This window comes from Psittacula echo (assembly GCF_963264785.1).
Source record: "Psittacula echo genome assembly, chromosome: 2".
Classification (NCBI taxonomy): domain Eukaryota; kingdom Metazoa; phylum Chordata; class Aves; order Psittaciformes; family Psittacidae; genus Psittacula; species Psittacula echo.
The window spans coordinates 87,018,356-87,045,213 of NC_137737.1; the positions used below are offsets into that span (position 1 = coordinate 87,018,356).

A 26,858-nucleotide genomic window follows, 5' to 3' on the forward strand; every position below is an offset into this window, starting at 1 on the left:
TAGATATGTGCAGAGTCCGTAAGATCCCCCTGCACTGCTCCATGAATTGCCCTCTCTCCTGTAAGCTGAAGGAAATGCTAGAAGACTGATTTTCATCCTGGGTAGCACGTGGCAATTAATTAACAGCTTTCTGACTTGTCAGATTATTCTGCCTTTACGTAGGTAATGTATGCTGAAAAAGAAGAATGAAATGTCAAATGTGCAGCCTTCATAAGGTAAACCTAAACAGTCATATGGCGAAATGGGGCCATCGCAGTGCTAAATGTGTACTTCTATGGGTGTTGTAAAAATATACAGGCATTTACAGGGCTACATAGTTAAAACAGTTTACTTATTTCCTACAATTTTTTTTTCACCAAAAATGTAAGTATATGCATGCAAAATTGCATTAACACTGCAGTGACAGAAAGTCACCAGACTCTGAAAAAAGACAAATGTGTGGTACATATTCTTCTTTCCGTGTTGTTTGCGTTCCATTTTTATCCTAGTAAAGTAGAAACAAATGCAGAATATGTACTGTGGAGTAAAGCACCCTGAAGGCATTCATGCAAACCCATCCCCTCACTGTTCATTGCACTGAGAAGCGAATGGAAAGATGAGATTCCTCAACGAATGCAAAACAACAGGCAGAAACATAATCTCATCTTTTCTCAGCAAGCAAGGAAGAATCTCTTGCTCTATTCTCTAGTGCTGAAATTAATCAGCTTTGGAATAATACCTTCAGACTGCTCGGTGAGATGATTCTCAGTTAGAAAGTCCTTAAGAAGCCACTTTGCAAGTGGATGAAGGAAAGAAAAGACGATATGGGGCGTGCTGTACAGCAGTTCAAGGCTCTGTTTTGGAAGAACTGGCTCTGTCGTGTGAGGCAGCCGGTGAGTTTTTGGAGATGATGAAAAAGGAATACCTTAAATCTTATTTTAATTTCCTTTGTATCTATCCTTTGTAAAGTGTGTATCTATCAATTTTTCCTTTTCACTGCAGATTGTTAAAGACAGGCTAGCTGCGAGTGATTCCTGTTTTGGTTTTGGTCTCCTAATTGTTGAAAACACAAGTAGAGAACAACAGTATATTTTAATTCTAAAATGTCTGAATACAGCAATGTTCTCTAGTTTATAAATGAGATAGTAAATCTCATACAGTTCTGAAGAGCCACAGCTTATCTTTTAATTATCATTAGATACTACCAGTACTTGTAGCATTGGAGAGGATGAAAATGAATTTTCTTCACATTACAGGTACTTAAGTGGTAATGTAAGAAATCTTGCACAATTGTGATCAAAATCTAGATATTGGAAATGAGAGGATTGTATATTAAGATTATATATTAAAATCTTATATACTTCTAAATTTCCTTTCTTATCCATTCTACAAAGCCTTATTTAACCTTCCAAATTTCAATAGGCAGCTACTTCAACAGCAGTCAAAATTAAAATAAATATGAGATGAGACATCATTGTTCACTTTTACTGTCACTGATGTGATTTTTCAACTTAAGATAGAAAGAAGTAAATTTTCTGAAGTAAGGTAACATTTCTGTGGAAAAAAAATGTCACTTCAGTTAATACTTTCTCATTGATTTCCCTTGTCTGTGATGATCTGTGGATTTACGAGGCATGTTGCCTGCTTTGGATAGGAATACCTCAATTAGATAAACATACAGCTTTTCATTTCAGAAGTATTTCACTTAAACAAAATTGTGATTTAGAAAGAGAATTTATTCTCCAAGTGATTTCAAATTATGCTTTTTTAATATGAAAGACAGTTCTGGGGGAGACATACTGTTGTTTATATTCTTCTCCATTCCCAGACACTTCTGTACGCTACCTGTTCCTCAGACTTCAATAACTGTGCCTTGTCTTCTCTGTATCTCCTGTTCTCCGTGCTGATCTATTTCTCTTCTTGCGCTGTCTAGTTTTCCCTCTTGTATGTTTTTGAAGGAAAAATCTTATTTCATGTAAATTTTAAGTTTGCCTAATTAGTAGCTTCCCTGAATGGAGAGCTCACTGAGACGCAGACTTCCCCAAACCAGAAATTACAATCAATGACCCAAAGCAAATTTAATTCTGACTGTTCAGAGCCAGAAGCTGCCCTGGGGAATTTGCAAAATCTCTTTTTGTTGTGCAAACACTGAGCTGGGAAGACGCTACATCTGCAGTTATGCAAGGAGAAGTCCATGTGGAACATCTATCTATATAAAGGGCAGACCTTTGTGAATTTGAGGAGAGAAAGATTTGATGTGCTTCTATTTTGCATGATATTGTGTATATCTATTTGTAGAAGGCAATTTTTTTCTCATGGTTGTTTATCAGCAGTTAGGGCTAGAAGAAAAGTGTGGTCTGTTGAACTAATAATGTGTCATGAGTGTCATATGGCATTAGTTGATATTACACAGTGAAGAGGCTTAATATGCCTAGGTTCTCTTCAATTGCTATTATGAGATTCTAGATTCATGGTACTCTAACACAGAAAGGCATAAGCGTGTTAAGACTGAGAAGTCTACCTCTGATCAGCCATTAATTAATTCTGGACATGAATGGAAAATGAGGAAATTATTTGTTTTCCTAAAACCTTCTAAACAATGGAAGTTATTTTAATAGACCTAGACTTGCTTGGCTTACTGGTGTTATCCAGTTATGATTTTGATATATTTGTTGATATATTTGTTGAATTTTATAGATTCAATAAAATTATTGCTATTTACCCTATCCTTCAAGTGCAGGGAGGTTTCTCAGGTGAATGGCAACAACCAAGAAGAATGCAGCCCAAAAAGAAAATAACAATTGTATACAGCTCTAATCATTTCATTAGATGCCTTTCTCCCCCAGTGCCAACATGGCATTGTACACTGTTCATTTTGATCCCTAGATTGGGGGTATCCCCTTTGGCTCCCTGCCCTTTACGGAGCAGCTGGCTCATGCTGTGCCCTGACTGCCAGCTTAGGTTGCCTCAAGCCCTGTGGTGAGTAACAGGGAGCCCAGCCTGTTGCTGCCCAGGGCCTTCCCCCTATAAACCTCCCCCTAAGCTCTGGCCTCCCACAGCCCTGACTCCCTGCTTGAGCTTCTTGTGGGGCCTTCCACCCGTTTTCCCCAGCACTAGTCTGGTGGTGATGGTGTGTGTGTCTCCAGGGGCAGCCTTGACCCTTCCCAGCCCCTCATGGGCAGGCTGGTGACACCTCCTCCAAATCTCTCCTGTAGTTTCCCTTTCCTTATCTTCTGTACCTGGATCCACAACCCACACCCACCAAAATATCCCACTGGTACCCTGCAGCAACAGCACTGCTTCACTTCCAATCCTAGATAGGATGTGTGGGGATGAACATGCCAAGGAAGAGAGACTTGCCAGCACCCTGGAGGCACTGATAAGCCTTAATTGCCCTGGCCAGCCCCACCTGGCCCCAGGGCCCAACTGAAAAGGGGCTTCTGGGGGTTCAGCTCCTGTCTGGGTGAAGTCAGAGGCGCACTGCTGTCTAGCTCAGCTCTTGTGCTTGGCCACTGTCTTTCTGGCTTGACCGTGGTCCTGCCTCATCGCCATGATCTAGTCTGAGGATCTGGGTTCCTGGCTGTGATGGCTGCACCTGCCCTGTTCACCTTGTGGGGTCCTGAGGAAGTGGTTCCTAGCTGGTGGGGCCCCTGCTCTGCTGGGAGTGTTACCACCATGCATGGCTCCTTGTGCCTTAGGAAGCAGCTGACACTTGCTGCTCCCTGAACATTTGAAACAACATGGCCTCAATCTCTTTTTGGTTGGCTCTTTTTGAATTTGGAGTGTGGTCTGTTTAGATAAATGGTAACTTTCCTAAATTTCAGAAAGCCTTTATTTCCTTGCCTTGCGTTCAGCAAAGAAGGCCTTTTCCACAAGGAAGGCTTTCCCACTGGGTTTTGTTCTCCTAAGCATCATGTTGCTTCTCTCAGGTATTTTTCTAACATACCCAAGTTTAGGAATCACTCCCCAGTGGAACTTGATTCAACTCTACTAGTTTAGAAATAAAAATCCTCAATATACCTTGGAGAAGTTAATAACCTCTAATGGGCAATATTTAGTGTGGCTTTTTGTCATTTCCGCTACATTTCTGTTACTGAGTTTGGTATTTGCACTTTTGTAGCACTTTTATCAGTGAATCTAGAAATCTTTTGAAAGTTGGCTGAACGGCAATTTCTTCCTTTTTGCAGCTGAAAATTGTTTTCTTTCTCTTTACAATCCATCTGGGGGGTTGTACCCTCTCTTTCCCCGTATACAAGCACAGACTGTGTACGTTAATTTTGCTTGGCAGACATGCTCAAAATCTGAGAGTCCTACAGTACACTAGCTTGGGTGCCCTTTCATTGTGTCCCTGAAAATGGGAAGGCAAGAAGACAAAGAGTGACAGTGGCAGCATCAGGCCCATTTTCTTGGTCTTGCAACACTGTGCTACTGGATGTGATAAAGATGGATTTTAGAGAGAGGTGAAAGAGAGGACATCAGGGATCCAGCCAGCCTCCCAGTCAGGGAGCCCGGCATGACAAGGAGGTACACCACTGAGCAGGGTTCAGGACAGTAGGCTTCAGGGGAGCATGAAGAGTTGCAGCAAGGTGCAGAGTGATGCTGGCTTCTTCAGAGGTTCAGGAATTGGAAAGCTGGGTGTCACTGTCATCACATTGCCAGTTACTGCATTGACCAGAGAGAAATATCTACAAACACTAGAAATAGAAGTGAGAACTGTTTTTGAACTCTGAATATGCTGTATTTGGCAAAGCTATAAGCATTTTAAATAGAAGTCTTAATTGCTAATTTACTTGTAATTATGTTATTTTCCCTGAAGTAGGTGTAGAGGGGATATTTATTTATTTATTTTTTTTTATTAAAAGGTATATGAATTGAAATGATTTGTTCCCAAATCGTGTTTTCTATAGTACTGATGATGTTTTGATTTCCCTTTTCAGGTCCTGTCTCTTACTGAAATATTCTGGCCATGTGTGCTTTTCTTGATTCTGGCTGCAATTCGCTTCCAGGAGCCTCCAAAATACAAAGAAAACTGTATGTTTTGTTTCACCTGTGTTCTATTCTGGTTGCCTCTGCTTGAGAAGTGTTTAGGAAATATTACATGTATCCTAAAAGGGTGGACTGAAATGTAGTGGAGTCAATGGAAAGAATCCTACAGTAGGATTCAGTTTTGTCTAACTGGGGGTCTAAACAAATTATATTTAGGTGGGTAAGAGATATTAAGTTTAAAGTCTGGTTTAGACTTTAGACATCTACTTCGGAGTAAAGCGGGTTATTTAGGTTTCAGTTGTACTTATTTCTTTCTATTGAGTAGTGGAGTGTAGACGACTGGCTCAGAGGTAGGTAATTCTACAGTAGATATTAAGTTAAGCAATATGAATTTTACCCCTACTCATTTCATGGAATTTAGAATGAATATAGCTGAATACCAGTTCCTTAATAGCGTGAAAGCCTGGGAAAAAAGAGGAAATACTAGTTAGTAAGACGTCTATATCCTAATCTAGATCACAAGTAAGTTTGGGCAGAGAGGCTAGCAGCATATGATGTTACAGTGGTGCTACTACTGTGGAAATCAGCTTTTCAATGACTTCTCTCAAATGTCACACCCTGTTATCACAGTCTGACACAGAAGTCATTAATTTTCTCTGCTGAATTAGTTGTTCTTAAATGGAACAAATTTTTCACTGTGAGGGAGGTGAGGCACTGGAACAAGTCTCCCAGAGAAGTTGTGGCTGCCTCACCCCTGGAAGTGTGTAAGGCCAGGTTGGATGGGGCTTTGGGAAACCTGGTTTAGTGGAAGGTGTCCCTGCCCATGGCAGGGGGGCTGGAAATACATGATCTTTAAGGTCCCTTCCAACCCAAACCAGTCTATGGTTCTATGACACCTGCCATTGATACAACTCCATTGTTTGCAGGGAACAAAGGGGCTTTCTAGGAGAAGGGAACACAATGTGATGGTACAGGTTTGTAACTGCAATGTCACTGGTTTTAATTCTGCTGCTACTTGTTTTTAGGTTACTTGGAAGCTCGGGATCTACCAAGTGGGGGCCTTTATCCTTTCATGCGGACCCTTTTCTGTAACGTTGGTTCAAAATGCAAAAATACTAGTTATGCAACACAGAAAAACAACCACTTACGGTAAGTTGTATGAATTTGACAGAGCTGTCAGTATCACAGTGCATCTTTTTCTACCGTGGAGGTTCTTATTGTCTTGTAGACAGGTAGAATAAGAGCTTTGTTACCCTTTGCTAAAGTTTCCTTCAGTGTCCTTGTGAATGCAAAAAAGGTAGGGCCTTAGTCATGCCTTTTCCTAATTTTTGCTTGCCATTCTTAGGCATTCCATGCTGTTATTGGATACTGAAAACTTTTGGGGGAAAAAATTGGAGAGGTACCTTGTGATATTCTTCCTTTTCACTTCTTCCATGTGAAAACATGCTTTTGTCCTTCACTAGAAAGTCTTTTATTACATGAGGGTAAAATTGAGCAACAAAAAGTATATAATAAATGGATTTAAACTTTGAATAATTTGGGAGCATACAAGGACAGAGAAGTAAACATAGAAAAGCAACAGAAGAAAAACTCTTGAGTAAGCCCCACAAAGAACCAAAAAGGAGTAGCAGAAGCTCTGTAATAAAAAGAACTTGAAAAAGTAGTCTGTAAGAAGGCCTTGTTACAGAATCCCAGACTGCAGAGAGAAAAAAGATGAATTTGGGCTTTTTCTTAATAAATGTAGCATTTTCATCTATTTAAAAATGTTGAGAAGAATGCTGATGCAAAGATACTTATGTAAATTGTCTGAAGGATGTAGTCTTGAATAAATTTATAGCAAAGCTCAAATTAAGATGAGCTAACCAGAATATATGTGTGTATACATATGAATGCTTATTCTTAGGAAATTGTGAATATCTATGAGAAAAGATCTTGGTTTAAATCAAGTAAGTGTGTAAAAGCATCAAGTCTTATGGTTTATTACTGCAAAGGTTTATAGGTAGTAATAAATTCAGCCTGTAGCAAGTTGAAAAGCTTCAGTATCACAGTAATACGCCATAATACTTGCTGTTTGATCTAGACAGTCTGTTCTAGTTATTTGTACACTTAAAGAAGTGTTGATAGAGCATACGACCATGCTCGGCAAACACGTTCAACAGGAAGTAATAATTTGTTAGTAGAATTGAAATCTTAGCAGTTTAACTCACAAATCATTATTAGTCCAGGTCTATTGTTACACAAAATGCTTCTATGCAGAAATAACTGTATTACAGTCATAGAATCATAGAATGATTAGGGTTGGAAAGGACCTTAAGGTCATCTAGTTCCAACCCTCCTGCCATGGGCAGGGACACCTCACACTGGACCATGTTGACCAAGGGCTCTGTTGGACCTGGCCTTGAGAACTGCCAGGGATTGGGCATTTACCACGTCTTTGGGCAACCAGTTACGGTGCCTCACCACCCTTGCCGTAAAGAACTTCTTCCTTATATCCAACCTAAACTTCCCCTGTTTAAGTTTGACCCAGTTACCCCTTGTCCTATCACTACAGTTCCTAAAGAAGAGTCCCTCCCCAGCATCCTTGTAGGCCCCCTTCAGATACTGGAAGGCTGCTATGAGGTCTCCACGCAGCCTTCTCTTCTCCAGGCTGAACAGCCCCAACTCTCTCAGCCTGTCTCCATGCGGGAGATGCTCCAGTCCCCTGATCATCCTCATGGCCCTCCTCTGGACTTGTTCCAACCGTTCCATGTCCTTTTTATGTTGAGGACACCAGAACTGCACACAATACTCCAAGTGAGGTCTCACGAGAGCAGAGTAGAGGGGCAGGATCACCTCCTTTGACCTGCTGGTCACGCTCTTCTTGATGCAGCCTCAAACAATAATTCTTCTAGTAAAAAATAGTACAGTTCAAGTTGTTATACAACTGCTTAATTTCTTCTCCTTTCTCTGTGGTTATGCTCACCTTTCCTCTGCTGCTCTGGGTCATAGGGTCAGTAGCTGCAGTCTGGTGCTGGTAACATTGTTATGGCAAGTCATGATCTCAAGCCCTTTACCTGGAGGAATGTGGTGGTGTTGGCTTCTTTCCCACTCTAGAGTGCACTTGAGGTCACTTTTGTTTGCTAATGTGCTTTTTACCCTGCTTGTTCTCTATTGGTTTGTATCTGGCATATCTGAATTTATGTGATACGTCTGAATATATGTGGTATCTTTCACATATGTTAGGTACCTGTTCTTTTATTCTGATACTTATAAATTGGCTTTGTCTGACTATAGTTCTGAATTTTAACTGACCACTTGTGAATTATTTATAGCCATGGGGTCCTAAGTGCCAGCCTGTGCCTCATCGCTTATCTTGTATTTTAGTACAGTGCATCTTGTGTCCCCACTTCTCAAGGTCTCTACTGTTATACTAGGCCTGTGTTCCTCTCCACTGCTTTACTATGTTAATCATAAATATCTCACTTTGCATTGGATGAACACTTGTTAATCAGTATAGAACTATGGTGGTGTTATACAATGACAGTGAAAGTAAAGCAAATAGCCATCTGGCCAGAAAAAAAAAGTTAAAACTAAACCAAGTCAAAACAGAACTCCAGGTCCATTAAGACAAGTTCAGAAGTTCAAACAAATGAAAGGTAGCAAGTCTCTGTGCCACGGTCTTGCAAACTCAGTACAAAGCCTGTAGCCTGTCACTTGCAGTGGCAATACTGTATTACTGGCTTATAGAATTACAATAGCTGTTGATCTTTTTACAAACTGTTTCCTAAAATGATAGTTTTTATTTATATCACTAGCCCAACTGCCATCTAAGTGTGCTAAACCTCTAGAAACTATGAACTATATTGACTGCTCTGCATGATTATTTACGCTGCTTTGACTGAACTGCCCAAATCATATTTCAGCTCAAAAGAAAAGCAGGAAAGAATTTCCTGAAGGCAGTCTTAGACCAACTTAAGAATTAGGGAGGTTCTTCAGTGGGTTTAATTTTTTCAACTGGAAAATAAAATGCATGTATATATGCACATTTGTATGCTCAATAAGCTACACTGAGTAGTATAAAGTTTAGGTAAGGAAAAGGGATAAAAAGGTAGGATGAAGCTCATTCTAAGGTCAGTCTATTCTAGCAGGTCCATCAGTCTAAATTAAATCAACCTCAGGATTGCTCTGACTTATGCTGGCTGCCAACAGCCTTAGGACTACAGACTGTCAGCTTGATCAGCCAAGCATAACTGAATCCTACAATGTCCCTGTGTTGACTAGAGAAAAGGGATGGCACAGGAACAGTAGTACTAATTATCTTCCCTTTGAGGATGTGTATCAAATCATAGGCGTATCAAATCATATCTGTTCTTTATAGCAATTTTCAGGGATATTTTTGCATTAACAATGTTGTATTTATGAACGGTAAATCAGAGACTCTGCATAGTTTGCATGGACACTTAACCCATTTGTTTTCATAGTGTGTGCCACATTGTTTCTTTCAGTTTGAAATACAGTTGTCTTTTGGAATAAAAGCTCATCCTGCTGTGTAGGGGCTGTCACTGAAGCTTGTGAACCACCCCTGGGTCTGCCTGCTGGCTAGGATCCTGGGGGACAGTGCCCATTAGTGAGGGCATGGCCTCCTCCAGGGTGGACTCAGCTCCTAGCTTAGCCACCCTCCTGGACCAGCCCCACTCATGCTGGTCCCTTTCTTGTTGCTGGTTTTGTTGATACTTGGGCCTCCTCTAGTGGAGTAGTATCAGAAAAGCTCATGTACAAGAGCAGATGTGGAAAAACAAAATCAAGGAGGGTCTGAGCAACAGTGATATGCACTTCTGCGAGAATTGATCAGTGGGTCAATTTTTTCTATAATGATCTGTATCTTCAAATGAAAAAAGTAATAATTCTGCAAGATAGCTGCATTTCTACAGCAACTTACTGGAACAGTAACCCTGTGTGGTCTGGGCCAATTTTTGTAGTCTTGTGCTATGTAGTTGAAAAACAGAAACCTGAGCAATTTTTGTGATCTTGCTCATAGATTGCTAGACAGCTGGGGAGAAAAGGAATTTTAAACATGAGTTTTCTCCATTTGATAGCCACTTAGGAACAATGCTTTTATGGTTCTTTATATTTTTGTGGTTCCTTGCATTTTACAAGGGTTATAATAGTATGTACTCAAGGAGGGAAAGATCTTTCTAGGACAAACACACAATAAGCTGTTGTCCAGCATGTGTACTGGTGTTGATGGAGATGCCATGTCTCCATGCTGTCCTGAGATGACGCAGAATGGGAGCCAGAGCAGCTGGGGCTTGGCAATTTGAGAGACTAATTTTTAATGTGGTGACAGGGGTGAGGCTGAGAGAAGAGTTTGCTGAGAGGCTTATGAAAATCACCAGTCTAAACGGCATTGCATATCAGAGCTGAGATCTCAGATCAACTCTGAAATATTCTTATTGTCATTCTGAGTAACTGGGTAATTTGGATGGAATTATTGTTTCTGAGTCATAACTTTAGGAAATGACTATTGCTTTTACATGCTCGGAGAGATGCAGTCTTTTTGCCTTTTAACAGTGTTTTGTCATAGTCAGGACTTGTATGAATATATGTCTTCAGTTTAATTTCTGCCCTCATGAAAGCACTTCTGGAAATGCACAATTAAGGGAAGAGTTACCATGGATGATAATGATATCATTTACATATGCGCGGATGCACACATACTTTCTCCTAACACCCCAATTCTAATATTAATAATAATACTCTCCTACAAATTGCTGGCTTCTTCCTTTTGTCCTTTTGTCATCCCTTGCTTATCCTCTTTATTGTTCCTAGCAACTGCTGCTGTTGACTTCCTTTACACATGCACAACATCTTCTGTTCCAGAAAGCATGCATTGAAGGCTCTTTGGGAGAGTAACAGTGCAACAATTAAGTAGTTTTTTGGCACACTATCTGAAAATTGCTTGTCTTGAGTGTCACTGCATCTGGTTTTGAAGTCTAGTTTCTTATCTCTTCGGCAAAATAATGACATCTTCCTGCAATTTTGTGTAGTTTGTGCTGAGTTAAGAAACTAGCAGCATCTCATGACATTGTTATTAGGAGATAACTGTGTTTCCCTATTACCATGTTGAAAAGATATAAAATCCTTTCAAACTTAGCATGGATATTCAACAGATAGAAGCTCTGAAATATTTTCATCTGTTTCACAAAACAGCCTGATAACTAATATGCCCATTGCCATTTCCTTTTCCAAAGGAGGTTGCACTCAGCTCCAAGAGTAAGCAGATGAAGGTCTGTGGCAATGATGGCAAAAAAAGGGGCACAGTGGCAGCTGGCTGACATCGCTTCTGCCCTGGAAATCCCCATAAAGCTAATGGTTCAGAAACAGCATGTCGAAATGGCTGCTCTCATCCTTGTGCTTGGGAGTTTCACCATCAACTTGCTTTTCCCTGCACTTCTCCAAGGAGCGATTCAGAGCCACCATGCTCCAAGTGCTGCCAGCTTTTTTCTTTAACATTTCTAGTTCGTGTACCTTTCCCAGTTGTGCTCCCCCCTCATGTTCTCTGTGGTACCCCTTGCAGGGCCGTGGCTTGTCTTCCCATCCTTCAAGACTGGAGACACCTCAACACCGTGCCTAGGGCAGCATGACCTGAAAGCCTTTTGCCGGTCATCTTAGCTCAAAGGAAGCTTTATAGCTATCAATGAAATGTCTGTGGAAACTGAGCTAGAACACTGTTATTTTACAGTTCTGACTGGATCTGTGTCTTAACCAATGTGGTGGTTGTTATTCTGGCTAAGTGCTGGCTATTTGCTCATGCTTAAAAAGCACAGTGCTTGACAGTTTTCAGTATGCAGTTATTATTCATGTTCTTTGCCAAATACCAGTGTTTCTAGCTGTCTGGAATTTCAGGCAGTAAATTTGGAACTTATATGGTAGTTTTCAAAAGCAATAGGTAAACTGAGGCTATTAATCAACCTAAAAGCCTCCCTCTAAACAACAGAAGCCTGCTTTTTAAAACTCTATTAAAATAAAAAAGTGAGGAATTATTCTGCCTTTAATCCACTGAAGTTTGAGGTTGTTGAAAGAGTTTTCCAAAATCCTACTTGGCTGGTGACCAAGTTGGGATCAAAATAAGCTGCACTGAAACAATCAAGATATTGATTAACATTACACTTTCTTCTCATCCCCTAGTCTAAAGTTACAGACAGCTCTGTGAGTGTCTGAACAAACAAGTATCAGGGAGGGAGAGAAAGAGAAATGAAAGAATCTGAAAGCAGTGGCTGATATTTTTGCTTTGATTTATCGTTTGCTTCATCTCATTTATCTCATTAGGTTTTCCTTTACCAATAAGTAAGTATTGTTCTGGAAACTAGTCAAACTACAACTTTGACAAGAAAGAAATGTAAATCTTTATTATGCTTTTGTAAGCGGAGCTTATGTGACAGTTAATTGTGCTTCTAATGAAAAATAACTATATTTTTGCTACCTAAGATTTCACTCTAAGATCATTTGAATTTACTATAAGACAGAATCCAATTGCCTAGTAACATGCTAAAAGTAATTATTCCAGTGTTTATGGTGCCTTAGGAGAGTCTAAGTATTTTGTCCTATAAAGAGATGTTTACTTGAACTGATTTCATCTTGATAGAAAACTGTTGTGCTATTGAGTAGCCACCAGATGGTAGTACGATAGAGATAATAAAGATAACATACCACAAGTTTAGCTAGAATCGGGGGAAAGAAAGTCAGCATAATAGGATCTGTTTATAGGTTGTTGCATGTGTTTTGAAAAAAATAAGCTGTCATATCCCAAATACAAACTATATAGGTTTTCCTAACGACAGACACTTTGTGTGTGAGTCAGCATGAGACAGAAATATGTAGCCAGACACTCCACTTTTCTTGCTTTTCAAGTAAAAGGGTGATATAAAGGAAAGCAAGTGCCTGGAAAACATAGGGTTAAAATACTTTTAACTTGACCTAGGTCTAAAATAGAGAACAATGTTTGTGTTGTAAGCCTGTGGTGTGATAACAGAATTTAGTAGTCCTACTAAGAAGAGTGAATTATTTCTTTCCATCCTTCTATTGAATGAATTATTTCTTACCATTCTTCTAATTATTAGTTAGTTTGGAGACAGGGACTCCCAAACATCTGCTAGCTTAGGATACTCCTTGTCTGCCCATCTTGTTCTGCTTGCAATAAATTTTGTACGAACGCCACAATGTTCTAAATCTTTGCCAGCTATCAGAAACTTGCAGGTATGGTTCATTTCAGCTAATTTGTGATTACTGGAGCATCCAACTGTGCCAAAGGTGAAAAGTGCACCCTGAGGAAGACTGCTTACTTCATCTTGAGGACCCCTGCCCACATGAGGAAGACTATGAACTTCATCTTGAAGACCCCTGCCCACGACCATTGGAGGGCAGTGCGCAAGCACCAAAGGGGAGGAGAGTTATGACAATGAGTACCTAAACAAATTGTAATATCCCCACCGAACTCTCAGGAACCTAATGAATATGCGTGTTTGTGTGTAACAAATATCTGCTTGCTTAACCCTTCGGTGTTTAAGTTAGAAGGAGCGATCCCCCTTGCACCTGGCGCCATCATAAGCATACCTGTTTTAGAACTCTCTTTTGAGTTGTAGAGTCTGATTTCGTGCTTCAAGGGTATCTTGAGGAGCGTGTTATCTGGAATCAGCATATGTTTATTAGTGTGGATACTTTTTTGTTAAGGTGGTGGAATTGTTATGTTGCTTAGTAAACTGACTAAAGAGCAAGCACCAACTTTCTTCAGGGCTCAGAAAGAGGGATTTACCTGTATTTCATCTAGTGACATTGACCAACTTACCTGTTCTGGTTGCTTAGATGTGTATGTGTTTAAAGACATAAAAGACTTTTTTGAATGTGTCTGTCCTTGGCTGCTGCCAGAATTGGGTTCTTGGTGCAGCTGAGCAACTCCAGCTCAGCAATTTTTCATTGCTCTCTTTCCTGAGGGTCTGAGGTTCAGTGTTGCAAATTGCACACTAATGAATTGAACTAAGTAAAGGTTGTGTAAATGCATAATAGCTAAAAAAAACCAAATAAATCAAAATATCAGAATATTACTGTGAGCTTATACACATTTTCAGCTTTTTACTTCCAGTTTGTAATTACCTCCCCTGCCCTGTTTCTTTTTTTGAAAAGTACTGCAGGCGTCCAGATGGGTCCAGAGAGATTCACAGGACCTGATCTAGACTTCATGAAAGAGATAGAGGAACTTGCAGAGGGATTTATTGAGACCACAGAGAAAGCCATGGCTTTAGAAAAGCTATGGGAAGAAAACTCAAAGTTCTCAGGTAAGCTGTGATCTTTCTAATAGTGAATTTCTTTGTCTATCAGGTAATGACAACCAGCAAATAAAGCAATATTCTTAGATTAAAAATAAAATGCAAAAACTAAATATTTAGCCCATCTGAAAGAATGGAAAGAAGGGCTTTTACGATTAGTATTACTGTGGTTATCATAGAATTATCAGGAAAAAAGAAAGCTAATTTTCTAAAACTATACACTTGCTTTACTACTTGATAGTTAACAAACAACTATGAAGGGAAAGGTTTAAAGGTAAGGATTAATAACCTGAGTACCTAGTTACTTGGTGTAAGACACAATCCAAAGTAATTCATCAGTAGTTAAGTCTTTCTCTCCAGGTTTTTCTGTTGCACTAGAGAGTATAGGGGTGGGAAAACCTCAGTAGCTCACTACTAGGCAAACAATTCAGTCTCACACTAAAAGAGACTGGAAACACCAAGGTCTGATGCTCCTGCTATGTTCCTACTCGTGCTGTGCAGTCTTGCTGCTGTAGCAGGTGGGCATTTAAGACCTACTACTATCCTGCCATTCCGGATGAGTTTTCAAGCAGAAAGATTTAGGCAAAAGTAAGTTTTCATGCCTGGCTGTCTGGGAGCTAGTACGTTCATCTAGTGTTGATGTGATGATTTTGCTTTACTGAGAATGGTAAGCAATTTCTTTTAAATTGAGTTTGATTTTTCTTTTTTTTTTTTTTTTTTTTCTTCTGATAATAGTAAAGTATTGGAAAGCATAGAAAATCAGGCGGATTACTATCTTTGTGGGGTATTATTTTTTCACATGCCTTTAGTCCTGTAGAAATGCTCTTTTTGCACTACTTGCTATTGCTTATAAAACTGATTCTCCTGAAGTTAATAAGGCTTCTGTGTAAAGGAAAATATTTGATTTTACAGGGCTCCGTAACATCACCACCTTTCTTAATGTAAGTATTTTTATAGTCTGTTTCTAAATTACAGTTCTGTATTTTGAGGCATCTTTATTATAATGGTTAGAAATGTGTATCCTGTCAAGTTTTAGTAAACTATCTTAAGAAGAAAATTGGTATGCTGTTGAAAGAAAAAATGATGGCTTGTAAATTTGACAGAGGTGCAGTGGTTTCTAGATTACGGATTTAAACCAATCTAGGTTGTTAGTAGCTAAAATCATCAGCTGTTTGAAAGCTAGTCATTCATTAGGAGGAATTTAAAAGTGCATCTGTCAGACCCCATGTAGCTGTATAACATATTGCAAAATGTCTTGCAAGGAACTCTTATCGTACTGTCTACTTATTATTAATCCTCCTCCCTCAACAGCCCAGCACTTAAAAAAGGATAGTGAAACTGAAAAGGTGAGGCTTTGGTTTGGATGAGATTGGTTTGAATTCAGATTTCTGATCCAGTAAATATGGAAAGCAGGCTCAATTGGGGGTGAAGGAAGACAGTCTTGCAAGATGTGGTGTAATTATCCCCAGAATCACTTTGGCAGTTTGTGAAATGAATTTAGTCTTTATGCTGTCCTTAATGCATTAGTCTTTCACTCTTGCATTCTCAACAAAAGAAGAAGGCTGAATGGGCACAGTAGTAGATCTCTATTACTATCATTTTTGTACCTTTCACAGATCACTGGTTTCAGTTTAAAAATATTTTAAAATTAATTTTCTCTATATTTGATGGTAACTGCTACTTCATGAAACCTAGATTTCCAATCTGTAACTTGAAATTAGATGGCATTTTTATAGTAAAATTTTCAAGTTGCTCATGAGATGATTGAAAGGAGCTGCATCAATATAAATCTAATACCAGGAATGGAACATAGAATAGAAAGAATGTATTAATATCAGGAAAATATTTAGATCAATGTAGTTTATCATTATTAGTAACAGAGCTTGTATACATAAGCCTTCTTTTGTGTAAACACTGCTCATGTTATCATATTCCAAAAGTGCCCTAGTGAAACATTAATTTAGGGAAACAAAGACTGAATAAAACCCAAGTGTGATAGATACTACGTTTTGCATAGGCATGATAGTGTAGTCCTATAAAAGAGGTAATTTTACCTCAGTCAGTTCATCATTAAAGAGCCATTTTTATCAATAACTTGACACCCGCTGCAAGGAACTTTGAGGTAAATATGGCATGTCCCTGGCAGTCCCCTGGTCTTTAGACTTAAAAACTCATTTCAGGGCCAAAGAACTCCTTTGTGCTTGAGATCTCAAACATGATCTTTGTCTTTGGGAACGAGTTAATGCTTTTGAGCAAGAAGAGGTTGCTCAGCTTTTCTCCCAGTTCCATTTTCCATCAGAGCAGAAAAAGACATCTGGAACAAAGCTGACATAAGTTCAAAGTACCACCAAAATGAAAATGATGTGGCAAATTACCAAAGCTAGAGGTATATTTCCACTTGGGAAAAAAAAAAAAAAAAAAATAATTAAATGGTTTAAATTTTAAGAGGGGAAGAGCAGGGGTAGGGAGAGTAACAGGCACCTGCTTTTTTTCTTTCTTCACATAAAGATGGATTTGAATGAAGCAGAGGAGATAATTTCTAGAGCAGAAAACCTGTACAAGCAACCATACCTCTGGAACTTTTTGCATTCACTCCCTCACCTTGAATCGAGCAGCTTTTATACAGAAGATGAGGTAGCTGCTGTAACACAGTTTCTAGAAGCTATTCAAAAGTAAGTACTTTTACATTCTTGAAAGTGATTTGTTTTGATGTTTAACATGCAATTCTTGTTCTTCTTCCTGACTGTTTAATAAAATAAGCACCCTTATCAGTGTAAAGAGGATGAAGTTATCTCTTGTTTACCAGGTCCTGCTTTTGTGGAAGTGTGGTAAGCGCTTTTGCCCATTCTAATTCCTTTATAACTATACTTTTTTGCCTCTCAAACTCAGCAAAGATTCCCTGGGAGCCTTCAAGAAGTATCTTCATGTTAGCAATGCCTGAAATTAGCCCATCATATAATATGGCATTAAATATTGTAACGTGCTTTGGGACTCATTGAAAGACAGAATATTTACGTAAGAATATAATAAAATAGTATTCTGGATTAACTTAATATGTATGTACCACTTGGTCAATATCAGGAAAATGTCTCCATTTTGTTTCTCAAGCCTCTTGCTATCCAAATAGCTTTGGCTGTTGCCTTTCAAGAAATGAAGCAGTAAGAAAAACCCCACAGAGACTATTCTGAATATGAAGGTTTTCTGCCTCAGGTACAGGACAGTTGGATCCAGAGAAAGGCATGGTGTCAAAAGCACAGACTGACAAGGGTCTACAGGAATTTTCAGTAAAATAATTGAATTATTAGGAAAAAGTCAGAAATGTATTTGTTGGTAGCTGGTTGTAATCAGTTGATAGGTAAATTGTCATTGTAGTTAATCAACATATTTATAAGGTTAGAGGAGGCCACTGAACCTGGCTGCCTGTGCAAGACATCAACTTCACCAGCCTTACTGCATAGTTAGGCAGGGGCCCAAAGGCTTTGAATGGGAAATTACTGTGCTGATTCTGTCACCCTTTACCATCCCGCTGTCTTTTTCCTAATAAAAAAAGATATGAGGATATGATGGCATATCTTTTTAGAAATTGGGAAATAAATCTTTTACAATATGTGGGCTGCAACTGTGTCGGGGCTTAATCCCCCTGGCCCATGCATGAGTCATGTGTAACCTTATTCCAGCTTGTTCTCTGAACTATTACCATACAAAGATGTATTAGCTGTGCTTGTGGTGCTTATATCCCAAAAGCAAAAGTCTTTTCTAAAAGGTTCTGTGTGTTCCTGGACTAAAAGTTGAACTTGATCATAAGTTTATGATTATTGCTTTATTCTTCAGCAGCAGTAAGCAAAGATAGCAGTAACTACTGGGTGCTGTGCTGGGTCAAGTTACTAATCTGTTAATATAATCTCAGCAGTGATTTCTCTACTCTGAGCCTATAGGCATAGATGGAGTGAGAAAGGGACAAAACTGGAGAATGTTCGTGGTTGTGGTGTTTGTCTTCCCATGCAACTATTTCGCATGCTGAGACCCTGTTTTCCAGGAAGTGGCTGGGTATCTGCCTGTTGAGGGGAAGTAGTAAATTAAGTCCTTGTTTTGCTTTGCTTGCATGCACAACTTTTGCTTTACCTATTAAACTGTCTTTCTTTTGATCTATCAGTTTTCTCACCTTTGTTTTATTTTCTTCCTGCCTTGTGGGAGACGAGAGTGAATGAGCAGCTGCATAGGTGCTTGGCTGACAGCTTGGGCCAACCCACAAGTGATTAGTAAAAGGAGACTTGAGGTTTGTTTTTTTTTAAAGACTTTGGAGTCCTTCAGTGACCAAATCTGTCATAATTAATGCAATTTGGAAAGACAGCCACAAAACCCAATGCTTACTCTTGACTAGCTTTGTAGTACTAGCATACATTGAGGTCCTATCTTGGGCAGAATTTAGGCAGCAAAAAGGTTCTTAAATTTACTTCTCCCACTTCCTGGACTGTACTATGTTTGTTGTGTCTCCCAAACATACTTAATAGAGACTTTTCACACCTACTTGGTGAAGTTAGATAGTGCTTTTCTTCTCTTCTTCTCACATATGTTGGAAACTGCTGATCCACTCTAACAAAACTGGATTATTTGCATAGTGATAAAGGAATATTCTATAGGAAATCACTGATAAAATAACATAAACCTTTAGCAGCAAATTACAGCTACATTACCAAAGAAGTTTTTTTCACAGCTAGTGTGACTGAGACTTCTAAGAAATTCAATATAATTTTATAAATGCATTCTGTAATATGCTTTGTTTAATTTGAGAGAAAGTGTTCTGTTGCTTTAAAGTCTCATTTTTTCTCTGCAGATTCTGTAGAAATAAAATATATGCGTTCTGTGTCTATCCTGCCTCATAGTGGGGATAATGGTTGTGGTTTTGCTCTCATTTTTGTTCTCACTTTAAACTCTTTTCTTTCTTTCTTTTTTTTTTTTTTTTTTTTTTTAAGAAGACATTGGTCCTCTCAGGAGACATTTCCTTATTTTTGTTTAAAATTGAGTTAAACTCTAACAGTAAAATCTCAATTTTTGGGTATTTCTTTTCATGAAAAGTCTACTTTGACATCAGTTTTTCAATTATAAGAAAAAAAGTATCTTAATATTCAAATGCTTGAGCATCATCTTCTTCCTCCAAGCCCTTTCTGCTTTTTCGGGTGTAGAGAGGTCTCGAGTTTTGTTTTATCTTTCACTTCCAGTATCTTAGCATCATTGAAGGATTTAGCTATGATGCCATTGGGCCGAAGCTTCTATGAAGTGGTGAAAACAGCACTGAATTTAACTACTGCAACAGTACAGGGTAGGAGCTTAGAAGGTAAGTAATTTGCTTCAGATTTTCTTTGAAGTACCTCATGAGCATGCTGGGAATACTCAATAGAAGTAACTATATAAGCTTCTGTTAAATTCTTGAAATAAGAGGTCTAAGAATGAACTATATTGCTGTAGTGTTAACCCATTTCTCTATTGATTTGTCTTTTAAATACTAAAAACTGAAGTGCATCAAACTCTGGCAACTATTTGCTAAATAAAACACGTTGATCTCATTTGGTTTAGAATGACCTTTCAGTGAGGAATTTTGGAAAGTGATTAAATCACTACAAAAGACAATTTCTTCCATTTGATAGAAGGATAGCCTCTTGGTTTGGACATGTGTGTTAAGCATTGTGGCTGTTTTTCTTTAAGCTTCTATTGTTTTCTTCATACATTTCTGTTGCTATAAATTCTGGTCTCACCTGAAGGGCTATGTTTCGTCATCTGTTTAGAGGAGATGAGTTTAATTAGAGAAGGTAGGCTGGCCCCAGGACAACTCCTCAAGAAAAGGTCAAGAACAAGTTTCATTGGCAAACTGTCAGGTAGCATGTGATGAGATTCTAGGTGTGGCTGTCTGCTCTGCATGTAAGGTCAGTCTAAGAATCATATGCTGTCTAAATCCCACTTCACCTGCCAAAATGAAGACTGAAGTAGTAGAAAGGTGTTTATGTTGGAGCCCTTGCACAGAGAGTGAACTTGAATTCCTTGGGTCTTCTGGTATTCTTCTGATGCGCTCTCTCAGCAGTGATCCGTATCCAGCCCATGCACACACATTTTCATGACTAGGTGCAGAATTAGATGCACTGTTTCAAATGGCACACTGCTTGGTCTGCTGGCAATCACTGTACAGGGGCATCTCACCATTGTCATATCAACTGTCAGATTAACAGGCCTTGCCATAATACTAATGCACCCATGAATTTTATCCTAGTGAAACTGGTGTTCAGGTACACACCACACTTTTTTTTTTTTTTTTTTTTTGGAAAAGAAGATGGTACTTGGATGTCATCAAGAAACATCATGAACAAAAAGCAGGAATGATGTAAGCAGAAGGTTTTCTTTCTTTCAGGTTTTCAGTATAATCTTTCTCTCTGGGATGTTTTGTGGAATCCACATGCAGTGAGAACAGAACTTGAATCCAGGTTTGGTTTTGATGATCTTCACATTGAGAAGTTACTAAGTTATACAGAACAATTAAGAAAGGTAAATCACTTGGAAATTTCAGTGTAGCTCTTTTTCATCTTTGTTTTTGTTTCTACCCTGAAGGGTTTTTTTTTTCATGCCTTACAGAAGCTATAGTCATATCTTACATTCATGAGGAAGCTACAACTCTGCTAAATATCCTGGGTTCACTCCCACCAAAACAGAAATGTATTTAGCTTCAGCTGAAATTTCTGCACATGAAGATATTGATAGGTGTAGTTGTGTCCATTAACGAATTTATGCTTCTATGAAGTCATTACTGAGTATAGCAAGGTCCTGAGTTTATTACCTAATCTTGTAGAGAATTCTGGGATTTGCTTCACCAAGCTTTTAAACTAATTCCTAGACTTGAAGGTGCTTGGATTAATTTGTCAAGTAGCATTTTTCATCTGGTTTGCTGGACAAAGAATGCCCGTGTCTTCTGTGTGTAAATTAAGGCACATCAGGAGTCCTTTCTTCTCAGTTGCGCAGTCTTGATATCGATATACTTGACTGATGAGTCTGTCAGTGGGACTATTCAAATATACCAGTGATGTATCAAATTTTGAAGAAAACCCTCTCCAAGAAAAGAGATTTTCTAACCTTCTAGATCAAAGTGACCTATTGTGATGGTTTGACTGCAAAAAACTTGAAACGTTTAGAATTTGAACTGAAGTCCACAGTGATTGAATTGAACATGTTGGTATTTATCTGAAATCTGTTTGTTCTTTGCCAGTGCAGTCTGGAGTTGTACTCCAGAAGAGCTCACTATAACAACAGTTTATTTACACAAACGGATGAATTATTAAAAAATCCTTCACTTTTGAATGGCGTTTTATTGAAATATCAATGATGGTCTCTTTGATCAATTGAATGGGTTTTGACTGCAGCCTGGTAGATATGGTTGGCTGTGTAATCACAGGCAACTTGTTAGCTACTTAAGCTAATATCTTGATTTGTGTGCTTGTGTTAGGGTATTGAAGACCCTCAGAAAGTATGAAGGGAAATATAGAAACCTAGAAATATCTGTTCTGAGCACTTTAATTCTGCATCTGAAACCCCAGGTAGTTTGGGGCCAAAACTTCTGCAAAACTTTTCTAGTCACAGTCAAGATGAGTTAGGATGTAAAGTGTCTTAGAAAGACATTAACAAGAAGAATTAAAATGAGCTATATTATTTTTGTATACTTTAATGACATTTATGTGATTGGGAATAATAAATCTTTCAACACAAAATTTAGAAGTCAGGCTGTGAGTTAAAAATTCTGGTCTCTTAGCCATGCTGCTGAAACCTGCCAACTTCAATTTAAAACTAGTCTGCTGCATGCAGTCATTGGTTCAAATGTATCACTAAGCTGAGTGCTTTCTACATCAGTAATTTTAATAGTGGTGAAGTTGCTTCGGTACAGTTATTCTTTTATAGGAGTACTGTATCATTGTCAAGTTTGTTCAGCGTCAGCCTGCACATGACCATAGAAGTAGTAACACTGGAGTAGCTACATGGTGAAAATTCCTTGCATATACTAGTCTCATTGTTCTGCCAGGCCTACAAGTATCCTAATGAGCCACTGGTATTTTATACAGCACTCTGCACATGGAATACTTTAAAGTATGTGCCCTAGAATATGAGGCTGGATTAAGTGGGCTTTGTTCTCACTGAAGAAAGCTATATTCTTTTTGTCACCAGATAAGTAATTTGCTAGCAGAGATAACACTCAGCAACTATCTTGAGATACTCATCAATTTCTTATATCCCTGCCAGACTCCCACAGGAGAGACACTGGAGCAGTTTGTATGCTTTGCTCTGTCCAGAGTGCCAAAAGATGAAGCAAATAAAGAGAATAATGAAGACGACTGTATTTCTACATGGCATGAGGCCAAAATATATCTTGTTCATGCTGTCAGCAAGCTCAGACTCTATGCACAGGTATATTAATAAGTTAATAGATTAAATTCCTATTTTTTGCCTGTAGTTGTCAACAGTAACTCAGCATAAAGATCTGAGTTATCTATTAAATATTACTTTTGTGAAGTTTTCATCTTGCTAATAAGACAGAGTAATTCATAGAAGGAATTGTTACAGTGGAAGTCTAATCTATCACCATGTGTCCGCTTAATCAGATTTTGTCATTGACTCAAATACAGATTTGAAATCGAATAGGGAATATAGTGAAATATAATATGATGCAGAGGCCTGGCAGAAAGAAGTTTACTGCCCCACCTGAGCCTGAATTAAGGGCAAAACTGAAAGCAGACTACAGGCCTCCACTGATATAGTATACAATTAATTTATTTTTGCTTTTCCTCCACTATCTCTGGCAATAGTAGCTGAAGCATGTTGCAGGGGATGAAAGTACATCTCCAGTATAGCGTCTTAAAATTCTGCTCTGGCAGAACAACTTGGCATGCAGTCTCTATGATGACATATGTGTAGTTCATAGAGAAAAGGAGATGTTTTCAGATGTTTTTGAAGGAAAACCCTTACCCAGCTGTCTTAATGCCGGTGTGTGTTTTTTCACTGGAATATGAGATTTTTTAAAATAAAATAATAGAAGTTGTGTATCAAGCTGCTGTGGAGATGTTTGCAGTATCTGAAGAAAGCATGTAGAGCTTACTGTGTGTTTCCTCAAAAATGGAGCCTTTGATTTCTCTCTTGATAAAGGTTTCACTGATGTATGACTTGAAGTAATAACTTGATTGCCAAAACTAATGCACTAATTTCTATTAGCTGTAGGAAAATCCATTAATAATTTCAGCCATGATTTTAAAACTTTTCAGAAAAGCTGACATCCTTATTGTGGCAACTTGAAGTACTGTAAGCTCCTGACCACCAGGAATTCCCTTGGTGAACAGAACATCTCTTATAGTAAAATTCTGTTATAACCACTTGGCATTAAATAAATTAATGGTGAAAAAAGGATATTAGTCAGTAGGTTTGGCCAGGCCTTAGTATGCCTTATTTATTCCAGACTACACAATAAGAGGATGCAAGCTTATTTTTCATCGCTTTTTGTAATGGAACACCAAAATGTTGAAGCTGCTGCCTTCCGTTGTCTTGTTAGTGTAGGCAGAAACCCTGTAAGAGAAAGCAAGATTTTGACTGGAGGTCTGCTTTTGATTGATTTCAGCCTCAGGCCACTTTTTTTTTTTTTTTACCATTCCTGGGTCTTTGGGCAGGGACAGCACAACATAGGATGTTAGTTCTCCATATGATGTAGCACGTTGTATAGCCAACTTGCAGGTCAGTCAAAACTGTACTGTAAATCAACCTTTGTGAGGACAGAAATTTCAGAGTCTAGACACATTGTTAGGGTGAAATTTTACCATCTTTATTAATTGTGTGTGTGTGCTTGGGGCTTTTTTAGACATTCAAGTTCTGTGTATTTTCTAAATAACAAAGCTTTGTTTTTCTAACAAGGTGCATTCAGTTTTGCATTCAATCTTCTAGGTATTTGAGCAATGGTTCAGCAACAACAGGTTCTCTCAGAAACTCCTTTTGGAACTTGAAAGAATCATAGATGATTTAATGTCTCAGTTTCTAGATGAGAGGGAAGTCGGGAAACTTTTTGCAGAGATAAGTACCCTGATCCAGCAATGGAATGAGAAATCAGATGCCTACTTTTCAGAAGGATATACTGCATCTCATGACCTGTAAGTTATCTTTCTGCAACTTGTCTTATAAAATTCATATCAACTGAATATTTATTTTCACGTTACACTTCACTGATTTCTGATTCATAAATAAATTGAAAGACTCTACACAGGACTTAAGCTGTAGACACAGGGAGTTAATGTTTGTCAGAGGCTTATGAAAAGACTGTGGCAGAACACAGGAACTGATACTTCTCTCTTTTGAACTGCACATTAGATGATTTATATCCCTTCTGGGAGTTATAACATTGGCCTCAATTTGGCATTTGTATGGCTATATATTTGTAATAACTTGTTCATATCAAAACCTGTTCCATATTGGAGAAGAGATGATCTATGTTATACAAATCAACATCTGAGGATTAATCTGAAAGATCCAATCCATTTTGTACTGTTAAGAGTGAGACTGCAGTCAAATTGTCCAATAATTTATTTGTACATTTTGGAATTTGGTTCTTTTTTTATACAAGGAAACTGCTATACTGCTGCTGTGGTAAGAAACTACAAAGTAGATGATATAGTGACTGCACAACAAAAAAAAAAAAAAGTCCCATAGCTTTTTAGCAACTTTATCTTTTTGTTTGTAGTACACAATGCCACTGTGCTCCACCTGTTTTGATTGCAGAATCCTGCATCTGGAGAGAATGAAGTCTGTACTTCAGGATGTGCCTCAATGGCCTGTTTCAAAGAGATTGCTTCTGGTAGATGGAGCCTTAAGGAATGTAATAGCACAGTATTTATACTTCACTGAAGGTAAAGCTGCATGGTGGTTACTTGTTACTATCACTCAAATGACTTCCACAGAATAACATGGAAATTTGGTAACATTCTACCTCTAGGAAGGCATTTGGGCTCTGTAATACATTTATCCTGGGTTAGGGTTGGAAGGACATTAAAGATCATCTTGTTCCAAACCCCTTCCATGGGCACCTTCTGCTAGACCAGTTTGCTCAAAACCCCATCCAACATGGCCTTATGCTGAGGGCCCCAGAACTGGACACAGTACTCAAGGTTGGGGTTTCACCAGAGTGGTGTAAAGGGACAGGATCACCTCCTTCGACCTGCTGGTCACACTCCTTTTGATGTAGCCAAGGATACGGTTGGCTTTCTGAGCTGTGAGAGCACACTGCCGGCTGATGATCCTCAAATCCATGTCTCCCACAAAGATGTTAAACAGTGCTGGTCCTAATGCTAACCCCTAAGGAATGTCAGTCTTCACTGGTGGCACTTGGTCACTTGGTCGTCTAGCCATTGACTACAACCTTTTGAGTGTTGACTCTGCAGCCAGACATATAGGTATGAACAAGAGGTCTTGGTTTTAGATTTAGGTGTAGCTTGGCTTTTCTGGCTGGTCATTGCAAGTGAATCAAAATGGCCACTTTACAGACTGAAGAGCATTACCGCCCAGGGGTATTGGACTCATTAGGGGAATCAGGGAAAGAGTGTTTTGGGGTTGCATGAGACAGTATGGGAGGTTTGGAAGGGTAACCAAAAGTGGGGAGATGAAATTATTTAGGTGGTTTGGGGAGTAACTAGGATGGGAAAATAGCAATAAAGTGACAAAAGAGGGTTTTCTCATAATAAACAGCCTGCTTGCCTGGCCATGCCCCTGACCATTGTATGTCTGTCCTGGTTTCTCTCTAAACTGCGTTTCTAATTCTTTTCCTGGATGAGACCTCTCTATTCTGGGCTCATATGCCCAGATGCCAGCAATTGTGGAGGGAGACTGAGAGTCAGGGGCATCTGCTGGGCAGTCTGGTTGTCTGAGCCCAGCTGCTAGGGGGGATTGACACTGTATGTGTGTATATATACATACGTTTCTAGCAGACCTTCACCCTGACCAACCAGAAAGTTTAACAGGATGAGGCCTTTGGTGCTGTTTGTTGTGCGCGCAAGTGCTGTGTGTGTTGGTCTGTGTTGATCTGCGTGGATGGCCATGTACATTTACTGTGCATGTGTTGGCTTGTGTGCCTCCCAGCCTTGCTGCTCGTTAAGCAACCTTTCCATATTCCAGAAAATTTTGCTGGTTAAATCAACAGTTACATGTGGTAAGAGTTTATTTATAACATTCATAGCTAGAAGCCCACACAGGATCTCATTTCCTTTCCTGGAAATCATGAAAGATCACTGAAGTTGTTTGAGCTATTCTGATATAACTATGAAAGGGGATAGGATCATGCTTTTGCTGATGTAAGAAGACTTGTCTCTTCTTCCTGCCTTGTCTCCATGAGCCTTTTTCAGTGGTGGTGCATAAGGGGAGCTGTCTTTGCTCCCCAGAAGTGCAGAGTGCAACTGCGTACATCTTTTGTGCAAAATGGAGAGCTCGGGGCAGGGATGTCATCTAAACAAAATTGAACATTTATACCTCTCTAACTAACTGCTGTATTTTTAAATGCATAGTTTTCTTTTCGCATAAGGATGTAATGTC

At 38.9% G+C, this 26,858-nt stretch overlaps 1 protein-coding gene across 1 annotated transcript in view; it reads left to right on the forward strand.

Moving 5' to 3' along the window:
• Window positions 1-803: 803 nt before the first annotated feature.
• Window positions 804-26,858, forward strand: part of ABCA13 (ATP binding cassette subfamily A member 13) — a gene marked incomplete at both ends in the record, with an annotated part of 183,944 nt that continues 157,889 nt past the window's right edge. Inside the window, 12 exons of the mRNA XM_080609685.1 lie at window positions 804-872; window positions 4,917-5,010; window positions 5,991-6,114; window positions 14,125-14,276; window positions 15,579-15,613; window positions 16,776-16,939; window positions 19,487-19,602; window positions 20,668-20,801; window positions 22,542-22,706; window positions 24,228-24,430; window positions 25,056-25,183; window positions 25,634-25,726. Of these exons, the coding sequence (XP_080465811.1) occupies window positions 804-872; window positions 4,917-5,010; window positions 5,991-6,114; window positions 14,125-14,276; window positions 15,579-15,613; window positions 16,776-16,939; window positions 19,487-19,602; window positions 20,668-20,801; window positions 22,542-22,706; window positions 24,228-24,430; window positions 25,056-25,183; window positions 25,634-25,726 (1,477 nt within the window). The remainder of the gene's footprint in view (window positions 873-4,916; window positions 5,011-5,990; window positions 6,115-14,124; window positions 14,277-15,578; window positions 15,614-16,775; window positions 16,940-19,486; window positions 19,603-20,667; window positions 20,802-22,541; window positions 22,707-24,227; window positions 24,431-25,055; window positions 25,184-25,633; window positions 25,727-26,858) is intronic.